The sequence below is a fragment of the Octodon degus genome, unplaced genomic scaffold (assembly GCF_000260255.1).
Source record: "Octodon degus isolate 3935 unplaced genomic scaffold, OctDeg1.0 scaffold00005, whole genome shotgun sequence".
Lineage (NCBI taxonomy): Eukaryota > Metazoa > Chordata > Mammalia > Rodentia > Octodontidae > Octodon > Octodon degus.
This window is the reverse complement of record NW_004524581.1, coordinates 8747295-8758704: the sequence shown is the minus strand read 5'-3', so window position 1 is coordinate 8758704 and position 11410 is coordinate 8747295. Positions and strand designations below refer to the sequence as shown.

Below are 11410 nucleotides of genomic sequence, written 5' to 3'. Positions count from 1 at the left end.
TTAAAATAAAATAAAATAAGATAAAATAAAATAATAAGGGCATGGGATATATGTCAATACTCTCTGGACTCAATCTCCAATACCACAAAAAAGACAAAGTTGAGTGTTGGGCTGGCCAGATAGCTCAGTGGATTAAAGTGCCTGCTTAGGCAGACACAGAGGTGGAGGTTCGATCCCCTGCATGCCAAGCCAGTTCCACCCTTGGGATGGGCTGAAATGGCGATTGGGGCTGGGTGTAGTGGTTGCCTTTAATCCCAGTGCTTGGGAGGCTGAAAACAAGAGGATCATTATGAGTCTGATCTATGTAGTGAGACCCTGTAGACCCTGTACATTAAAAAAGAAAAAAAACCAAAAGTTAGGTGCAGTAATTGTTGCACTCAGGAGGCTGAGTGAGGATCACCAGGAGTCTGAGGCCAGCCTGGGTTACACAGTGAGTCTCAAAACATCAAAATACAGAAGAAAACAAAGCAAGTATGACACAATGTTTACTAGTAGCAAGTAGTAGGTATTCATATACTATTCTTGTTCTAGATTTTTAATGCGTTTCACAACAAAACACATGAAATATATCCAGTGTATTTTTTTATTATTACTCAGTCACTTTTTAAATGGCATATACATACAAGGAGTTGTAACACTGCACATCTCAACAGTACAAGAAACGTGGGCGGCCTGTTTCCCATCTGGCTCAACTGTCACACGCTCTTCACCTGTCACCAAGTCACAAGGCACACCCTGGAATGACAAAAAGGAACTTCAACTTATTTTTATTTGGAAAACCAGTCGACAGCCTTACCATCCTGCATGCACCTGATCTTGTCTGAAAACAACGGCTGAGTTCAAGATCAGCCTGGACTGTACAGGAAGTCCCACACTAGCCTGGACTACAGAGCAAAGTCTTATCTCAAAAAAAGAAAAGAAACAAAGACAAAAAAAGCAGCAAAAATAACTTTTGGATTTTAATTCTGTATTCCCACCATTATCATCAAATGTATTTAATAGCAAAAATAAAACAGCCCCAATTTTTTTCCCTTTTTATAAAAAGAAAAAAATAGTTACCTTTTTACATAACATAGGTAAAGAGAAATAACACCAAGTCAGCTAAATTCTCAGGTAACAGAAGCACAAAAAACTGGTAATTTCATTTTTAAACTTTATATTATAGTTTCTATATCACATTACTAATTATTAAAACGAACATGAACCGTTTTTACCCTCAAGAAGAATGCTAGTAAAATTTAAGAATGCAAACTTCTTAACAAACTCATTCCCTGAGAATGGCCAACAGCCCTGCTAGGATATATTAAGGCAATCAACCATCCCAGCATGCTGGAGACGGAGGGGTTCCACGGAATACAGCACTTCTGGTGTTAAATCTGGCAAAGTCCAGGCACACTGCAATCAAGGTTCTTCTACAGGTCTGCGTGTAATCCTGAAGGAACATCAGCCATACCCAAACTAAGCAACAGTGTATAACACAAATGAGGAGACTACAGGGGCCAGGGACACAGCTCGGTGGAATAAGTGCTTGTCTGGCAAGTACAAGGGCCTGAGTTGGATCCCTGGTACCACCAAAAAATAAAAAAATAAAATGTAAAGACAAAGAAGACTGAAGAATTATTCCCAATCAATGGAAACTACAGTAATGGCAAACAGAGTATGAAGATCGTGCACAGGATCCTGGAGGAACACAGGAATAGTTTCATTATTAGACAACTAACAATATTTGATTATGGACTACACAGTAATTCTTTTTTAGCATATGTGCTGCTGAAGCTAGCACAAGGACTGTGCATTAAATAACGGTTTTCTAGTAATACTGCTTTAGGAACTGGGTGTAGTGGTACTACCTACAACCCCAGCTACTCAAGAAGCTGAGGCAAGGGGGTTGCAAAGTTGAGGCCAGACTGGGCAACACAGCAAGACCCTGTTTCAAGTAAATGAAAGGTATTTTGTTTCAAGTTTTAGGTAAATAACTTATGGTTACGTTTGAAAAAGTCTGAGCGAGCAAGGTACCATGATGCAGGCCTGCAAATCTAGCACTCAGGAGGCTGAGACAGAAAAATACCAAGCTGTAGGCCAATCAAGGCAACTTAAACCCTGTCTCAGTAAAATTCTAAAAATGAGCTAAGGCTGTAGCTCAGTGTTCCTCAGATTCAATTCCCAGTTACATCCCAACACACACACACGCACACATGCAAAACAAATGAAGCAAGCGAGGTCCTAACGGAGTTGGGTAGTGGTTTAAAGTGCAAGACTATTGCGTATGTTCTCTGCATTTCTCTACATAGGTGAAATATTCTATACTATTTTATTTCATTTGCTCTAATGTGTGCACTTTTTCACATTTTAGTACCTTGGAAATCAGGATGCACCTTGAGCACTGATGACCTCCCAGAGCTCAGCTAGCTGCATCTTTTTCCTTCTTAATTGTACATATAACAAAGGTACTTCTTACAAGTATCACTCTCTCTCTTAGGTGCATAGAAATAAAGTAATTTTTTGTTAACAGTAAATTACTACATATATCTTTTCCCTGGATCCACCTTTACCCTCAAAAAAAAAAAAACAAAAGACAGCAAATACTTGGTAACATACTAACAGCGGCATTACTCTTTTCGAAGATCTCATGTGCCAGTAATTTTAAAGGACCACAGTACACTCCAGACTTCGCTGACAGGTATTTCTGGATTGCATGGTAAGTCTTTCCACTGTTTGTGGGACCTGAATGAAATATTATCTTCCGCTGTATAGCTCTGGCTTCTGGGTACCTAAAACGTAAGTGGTAAACAGCTTAGTTAACTGTTTCTTCTAGCAAAGATATCAATGGGGGATGTGTGTGCCCAAATTAAACAACCTCTTAACAGTCACACAATAGTCTTTAAAACTAAATGTCTAATTTCACATTCACATCAAAATAATTACTGATTTCTAAAAATGACTAGAAGGCAAAAAATCCAAATGCAAATTACTTCCTTGGTATTTCTCCCATTGCACAATCTTTTCTTTAGGAGTTACCTAAAACAACCCTAAACTGCTGTAAGCTCCACAGACCTATCAGTAACATTCGCACAGCACTCAACACTGTGCCTTAAATAAAAATATTCCCAGGCCTTCAAACTTTAATATAGGCAAGTCTAATCCAGTCTTCTGCTTCTGGCCAAGATGGGCCAACTGCTAAGGAGTAGACATGCTCTCCGCCAAGAAGCAAGCGCACAAAACTGAGCAAGATACACATAAATTCTGTGGGGGAATGGATACAGGCAGTGCAGGACTGTAACCCCTGAAAGAAGGGAATGCTAGAGATGAATGTGCTTTCCCCGGTAGGGCACAGGAGATGGAACCGAAGCAAAGCATGACAACAGTGCCATTAACAGAGCAGTAGAGATCAAGAGCAGAGGTGACGAAGCTGCTAGAATTTGAAGGGCAGAGTGTGGAAGAACAGAGAGGGTGCAGGGAGCAAGCCCTGGAATCTGTGTGGGTTCCCTGTGGGTCCCTGACCCAGGGCAGGCTGATTATATGCGAGGTGAGAATCAGCAAGGCCTATAAGAGAGCAGCCACCAAGGACCTTACAGAGCCTCAGAGAGGTCCTGCAGTCCTAGAAGATGCTGCTTTCCCAGCCACAGGGGAAAAAACTCGTGAACAAGCAGGCCTTCAGTTGAAATACGAGAAGGCTACTGCTCAGACCTAAAGACACAACCCCAAAGCAGGGCTCCTTCAGATATGCCCTGATAACACCTAAACCCAAACTTAACCAGAATTGGGAAGAGATACCTGTCAATTGCCTCAAAGAATTAACTGCCTGTTTTTTCAGGAAAAATATCACAGGGGCTGGTGAGATGGTTCAGTGGTTTAAAGCACCTACTTAGAACAAGCTTAGCAAAGCACAGGGACCGCGGTTCGATCCTCCAGCACCACATGCCAGCCAGCCCTGCCCCCTGGTGGGCTGAGCTGGCCACACACACACACACACATACACACAATAATAAAATAAATTTAAAAAAAATATATCACAAACCAAGCTCGATATCTTATGGGGCTCTTGGGAGGTGACGATCACAGGGGCATGAAACTGGATGGGTCTGCTGAAGGGTTCACCACTGGGTGTGACACAGGGAGGAAGGAGGTCACCTCGGGCATGGCCAAGAAGTATAATCCTTTCCACTCCCTTGATGTCTTGTGGCTTCCTGTCTGCCATGCCATGAACTCTGTCTCTTCCATGCCACCTTGCCTTACAGCCAGCTGACCGTACACTAAAACCTTCCTCCTTCAACTGTGGGGGTCAGGTATTATGTCTCAGCAACAAGAAATTAGACAACTCATAATCTGCCATCTGGTATACATTAAGATAATAATCAGTAGTCTTCCCAGACTACAAACTGAAAACTCCAAATCCATAAAGCAAGGAACTAACCAGTTAGGTGGTATTCTTAAGTCACTGATCTTCCGTAGATCATCCTTACATTCCAACACAGGAAATATTTGTTTGGCATGTTTCAAGAAAAATGGAAATAAATCATCCACATGAGCTGTAAAATAAAACAAAACACTGCATTAACATGTGCAATCTATACGGTGTCCCAACTCAGAGAAACAGAACACTGGCTGCCAACCACTGCGTTCTAACCCTCTACTGCAAACAGGCAAAGATTAGCACTGGGAAAAGTTAAATAATAAAGAATGAATCTGGACGCATACATTCGAGTGAAGCCTCCAGTCACAACAAGACAGATGAAATTATAAACTTTTAAAAATTCTGATGCCGAGGATCAAATCCAGGACCTTGTATGTGCTAAGCAAACCAGCTACCACTAAGCTGTACCTCCGGTTGGGTGCAAAGACCACAAGAACCAACACAAGAACATGAACTGACTTCTCAGCGAGAATCCGCCACACCTCAGTGGCTTTGAAGGAGAGTGTGTGCATCCCATTCTGCTCTGTATCTATGTGCTCCCTCCGTGTCTTCACAACATAAAGGTCTAAGAGTTAAATATATCAAAAATTATAACCAAAGTCAAACTGCCCATGGGAATAAAACGATGTTCTTCCTTTTTTCCTCATATGACAAAGCTTTACTCTGACATGAAGGAGAAAGAAACCTATGACAGAAACAGAATCTTCCATGCACCAATTCTGTCACATGAGAGCTCATTTCATCTGGCCTGTTTTAACATACAACAGAAAGGCTCAATTTGTTGAACAAGGCCTACTGTTTATTGCTTTGATTTTGGTTTGTGTTTTAAGACAGGGCCTAGACATATAACCCAGGCTGTTCTCAAGCTTGCAATATTTGTGCCTCAGCCTCCCAAGTACTGGGATGACAGGCATATACCACCAATACACAGTTAGATCCCCATCTAAGGTATATGTGTGACCGACTTTATGAAGAACCCAATTTAAAGCAAGTGATCTAGAAGGTTTCACATGAAAATGGTAAACTATTACAGAGAACCTTACCAGGACCTAGTCTAAATCAAGCCCTGCTGGAGAAACAAGAAAAAACAGCAAATACAGCCAGTAGGATTTTTTTAAATAGCCTAAATACTTGCCTGCATTGAAGCAAATGTCATTCAAAATAATGTGAACATCCACATCCAGGGACTGAGACTGCATAATGTAATTTCTAAAGCTGATGAAAGCTTGGTGGAAGAGACGGGCTGTGGAAAACAGAAGTAAAATACATAAAGCCTAGTTTTCAGTTTTCAATTTAAAAGCACATACAAACCACAAGAAACTCAATGTGCCTTATTATTATTATTATTATTATTATTTTGTCCTTTTTCTTTTTGAGATAGAGTCTCACTATGCAGCTCAGAATGGCCTTGAGCTCACTTTGTAGTCCAGGCCAGCCTTGAACTCACAATGATCCTCCTGCCTCTGCCTCCCAAGTGCTGGGATTACAGGTATGCACCACCATGTCCAGTTATTATTATTATTACTGTAATAATCCAGGACAGCTGCATTATTGAGATTGGGGCTAAAACTGAACTCCTAGCACAACACAACAGAAGGATGAATATGCAGCTTCTGTCCACAGTCTGCCTCAGTGGCGGTGGGTCTGGTCAGTCACCTGCCGAGAAGCAGAAGGCAGAGACCCATCTCCAGGCCACAACTGTGTACTTATTTCCAGGCCACATGAGGTCCCACACAATACTGACAAAGCATTACTCTTCAAAAGTAATGCAATAGGAGCCAGTGATATAGCTCAGTGGTCTAAAGCACCTGCTTACACAAACTTAGGCAGGTACAGGGGACTGCGGTTGGATCCCCAGCACCATGTGCCACACCAGCCCCACCCTCACAGCAGGCTGAGCTTGGCAAAAAATAAATAAATAAAATAATTCAACAACTCTAGAAAGATGTTATTGGTCTTACCATCCAGTCCACAATCAGCACCCAGTTTCTGAATTTCCTTCCTCTTATAAAACTTATCTAAGATCTTCTTTACTTCATCTATAAGAAAGATATAAAAATTTAATATTTCCTACTTTAGAAACATGTCCAAAAAGCAAATAAAACCTGAACTCATAACTAATGTTGTCATTCAATATATACTGCAAAAACCTGACAGGTTGGTTGATCCCTCTTTGTGCATTAATATGAGACAAAGTGTCTAGAAAATAATAAAGTCAAACAGTGTTATATCCCTGACACACAGCAGAGGAATGAGCAGGTGCGACAGGCTCAGAGCTACCCTCTAGCTTTTAACAGGTACTTTTATATATTGTGTTGTTTTGTGCACTTTACAGTCATTCTGTACATTGATGAGCAGCTAAAACACATCTAGAAACAAAGCCAGTAAGCATGTTTTTATGCAAATGGATAATGAAATGATTTGTGCTTTGAAGACGATGACTTTCAGGGAATTTGGGTTACTCTTACACTGTTTCAAACAGTATAACTTAGGACAGTGGAGGTGAGGGAAGCACCCCAAACCAAAGTCAGATGACATAAACCAAAGTCAGATGGATGCATTTTAATAGCAGAGAAATTTCTGTGTTATTAGAAAAAATGACATGCCACTATGAATCAGTAATTCTAAAGATGAAAATATCTTAAGCTAGGACTACACTAATGTTGTACATGCTAAAATACCACTGTACAGTGTGGTGACACACACCTGTAATGCCAGCACTTGGGAGGCTGATGCAGGAGGATTGCTGTAAGATCAAGGCCAGTCTGAGCTATAAAGTGAGCTGGTACAAGACCAGCCTGAACTGCATAGAAAGACCCTGCTTAAAAAAGATGAAAATAGAGGCCAGGGAGATGGCTCAGTAGAATAAGCACTTCCTTGGCAAGCACAAGGGTCTGAGTTCAATCCCTGGTTCCGCCAAGAAAAAAAAAAAAAAAAAGATGAAAATAAATAGGTAAAAAAGTAAAATACTACTGTTAAGCACCTGCCTGGCAAATGCAAGGTCCCAAGTTCAATCTCCTGTACTGCAAAACAACTCCCAGTCATGGAAGAAATTAACCAAGAACAAAGCACCTAATTAACAGAAATTTGTTTTAAATAGTGACATGTCAAAATGGATGGTTTAACTCATTCCTGCCCACTTGAATCCCTGGTGGTACACGCATGCCTGTTGATTCGGCAGCTGTAACACCCTGATGGGCCTGTTCTGGGCTGCCTGATGCGATGATCACACAGGTTCCAGTAGTGCATGTATTACCCCGCAGTGTGCAGCCTAGCTCAGAGCCACCAGCAGTAACAAGTGAGGGTCCCATCAGGAACATTTTAACCATTATATCTGCCCACAACGTACAGCAGGTGCCATCTTGCTCTTCTTCATTCTCTCTCCCTTTCTCCCTCTTTCTCTATCTCACCTACACACACACGCGCGCGCGCACACACACACACACACATAAAATGGTATTTTTGGGTTTCTATTACTTTGAATTTAGTAGCAGGAACAAATTCTTTGTATCAATGGGGGGAAAAGATACAAAAGGTTGAGGAAAAGCATATGAAGCTGCTTTAAAAAATTCTGCTGACCCATAAACTCAATACAACTAAAGACAGATCACATTTATTTAGAATTACCTATTTCCTCTAATACTCCCATGTTATGTAAGATCCATGCCACTTTATACATTTTAAGTGCTTCAAAATGAGGTTTCAACCACATGTGGTACCACATACCTGTAACTCTTAGCACTCTAGGAAGCTGTGGCAGCAGGATTAGGATTAGGGTTAAGGTCTGAGTGAAACTGAGGGAAGACTGGGTTATGTGGTAAGGCAAAGGCCTGCCTAGAACATACAAAGACCCTACTTCAAAATAATAACAGTAATAGTAAAAATAGTATCAAAAAAGTGAGAGTTCTCTGGGCCAGTATTTTGTTTTATCCAAAAGATGTATCAAATGATTATTTTAAATAACTGCAAAACATGAACAATGGAAATAGCACTAAAAAAATTTACCTACTACAGAAGTATACAGAAATATTTTTTTCAAAAAAATTAAGCTTTCTCTGTTTTATTACTCCAAGAAACTAACAATGAGAATGAGATCGTGGAGGTGAATCTGCCAGCCATGGACAGCCAGAACGCTACCCTCCCCCTCTGCTGCTCCACCTGAGATGACCAAAGCTTCCAGCTCAGCCAACATGGGGTGGGGGGGGGGGTGTTTGCACTGCTATGGGGAATAGCTGCGGGCTGGGAATGCAGCTCGTGGTAGAACACTCCCCTAGCATGAAGGGGAGTTTTATGCTCAGCACTGGGGGCTCACTACTACAACTTTCAAATACTTACATTTGTCACTTTAACAGCATTTATGAAAATGCAACAAAGTAAAAGGTGTAGTGGTGGCTTGCACTCTGGAGGCTAAAGTAGGATAGCTGGGAGTTCAAGGTCAGGCTGGCCACACAGCAAGATCCTGTCTATTAAACACACACATACACTGAAGCCAGTTGATTACGGGTGGAAACCATCCTCTAAAAAACATTCAGACTATGATGAATGTGACCGTTATGTATATAAAAAATGTACCAAAAAAAGAAAATGTGCCAATACAATCTGATTTTAAAAAATTCAAACCAACTAGTTACAATCCAAGGAAAGAGAAGCTTAGGGGAAAAAAAAATTTCCATTTGCACAATAACCTAAAAGTACAAAATTATTGTTAAATCCTCTCATGAATCTGTTACATAGGTAAGGCAGACCGTCTGTGTCTCAGGGCATAGTTCTCCAGGTTTCATGCTCACAGGTTCTACTGTAGGATCACAACCCAGAAACTTTAATTCCACTTTTCAAAAACAACATGTACATTTGTTCGTCTCCTTACGCTTTTAAAAGGGCTTTACTAAACATATTATGTTGGTTTTCACTATCTATAGACATGTAAGCAGCAAAAACATTCTCACTGTAAAAATCAGGAAATGGAGAAAAGGTCAGTTAAGTAATGTTCAACTCACAAATATGCAACATCTTTTGAGTAACAGCCAATCTACAGCTATGCCACTCTGTGTTACAATAAGCAGAAGGCAAGATAGCTGGACACATACATGAAAAGCAGCTCTTGTGTGCCTAGTACAGTGTGCCTGGCACATTGTAGATATTTAATATATACTGTACTGAGTATGTCGAGAGACACAGCAGTGACCTGTGGCCACACCCTCCTGAAGCTCAGATGTAATCTGGGGTATGAAAACAATCAGTGATCAAGCAAGTGCAATGTGTGTCATAGCAGGAAACTAGAGGACGCTAAAGAAGCACAGAAACTCAACTTTTGCTGATCAGAAAGCAGCATTTCAGCTACTTTAAAGAACAAAGAATGCCGGCTCCGCCCCAGGGGCGCACTGAGACTGCAATTGAGACTGGGTGTAGTGGCACAGGCCTATAATCCCAGCACTCATGAGGCAGTAAACAGGAGAATCACGAGTCCTATCTAGTAGTGAGACCCTGAACACCCTGTAGACTTTTTCCTAAAATACAAAAGCAAATAAGTGAACAAAGAAGAGTCTGCTAGATTAAAAATAAAAGTGATTATGGGCCAGCTGGATAGCTCAGCAAACTAAAGCCCCTGCTTAGGCAGAGCGCAGCAGCCAGGGTTGGATTCCCCGCATGAAGTGCCGGCCCCACCCACGGGGCGCGCAGAGAGGGTGATTACGACTGGGCATGGTGGTGGGCACCTGTAATCCTGGCACTTGGGAGGCTGAAAACAGGAGAATCACTATGAGTCCGGTCTATGTAGTGAGACTCTGTAGACCTTGTCCTAAATACAGAGGGGAAAAAAAGGAAACTCATGGATTGGAAGAAAATATGTGCAAACTACACACCCGATAAAGGACACTATCAAACACACAAAGAACTCGAGAGAATAGCAAGGAAACACATAACTCAATCTAAAAAAAAGGATCTAAAAACATACTTTCTTCAAAAGACACACAAATGGTCAACAGATAAGCGAAGAATTGTTCTCGGTCAACTCTACCCCAAGACAATTCTGGGACAAAACTCACTGCACTCACTTGAGCCTTGGGTGATTATGGTACCTATGGCCGTAGGCAAAGATGTCTTTGTAAAATTCTAGCTTGTATTATTTATAGTGGGTGATCCACATGTTCCTCGGGACCCGGATCTCCTTCCCCTCGGCAATCACAATAGGACGTCACAGTGTTAAGTTTGTGGCCGCGCACAGTCAAGGACAAAGATACTGAAAGAAGTCTTCCTCTTATTTTTAACTGCCTCATCCTTTTTTGGTTTTGGTTTTTTTCCTCCGGAGAAAACAGTGTGGAAACTAGCAGACTATAATACCAAAGTGGGGGAACGCCTAACAGCTGGGGGTGAGGGCCTGAATCTTCCCAACACGAGGTTTTAAATCACTCAGAGCAGCAAGGGAGTTTTCACTGCGAAAACGTCATTTTAGAGCGAGACGTTAAGGATGAATTAGATGCAGCCCCAAGTGCTGAGGTGACTTGCAAACCAGTCAAGGAGAAAGCCATATCCAGGCACGACAGAGCACGAGGAATCCTCAGGTCACCAGGAGAGAGGAGAGGGCCTCCCTTTGCCCAGTAGCCACCCTTGCCCCCGCCCCTGCTCACTCGCTCACTCACTCTTGTCCAGAGGCCTGGTTAGCTCGGCCCCGACGTCGCCGTCGGCTCTGGGACCCTGAGGCTTCACAGTTAAGGGAACGAATAACGATGTGTTCGGAGCTTTGGAGCCACCGGACGCAGAGGAAGAGGAGGCTGCAAGGCCAGGGACGCGCGCTGGAGTTCCAGGAAAGGGCCCACAATGAGCGCGAAGGGCAGAGAAGACGGCTCCCCGGTGGCCAACCTGGCGCCCGGCCGGGAGCCGAGCCCACAACAAGGCACACCGGGGGAAGGACATCGAGTCCGCAGTCTCCAAGGCAGCCTGGACCTGACCCAGGACACGGCGGTGGACGGTGACGCGCACCGGCAGCGACTGCGGTCC

General features: G+C 42.4%; 1 protein-coding gene across 1 annotated transcript in view; it reads right to left on the bottom strand.

Moving 5' to 3' along the window:
- Supv3l1 (Suv3 like RNA helicase) overlaps nucleotides 1-11410 on the bottom strand; it is a 26514-nt gene extending 15104 nt beyond the window's left edge. Inside the window, exons 1-6 of the mRNA XM_004623955.2 lie at nucleotides 11053-11410; nucleotides 6376-6453; nucleotides 5550-5657; nucleotides 4415-4529; nucleotides 2603-2771; nucleotides 624-735 (exon numbers count right to left, since the gene is read on the bottom strand). Coding sequence (XP_004624012.1) covers nucleotides 624-735; nucleotides 2603-2771; nucleotides 4415-4529; nucleotides 5550-5657; nucleotides 6376-6453; nucleotides 11053-11326 — 856 coding nt within the window. The 5' untranslated portion in view covers nucleotides 11327-11410. The remainder of the gene's footprint in view (nucleotides 1-623; nucleotides 736-2602; nucleotides 2772-4414; nucleotides 4530-5549; nucleotides 5658-6375; nucleotides 6454-11052) is intronic.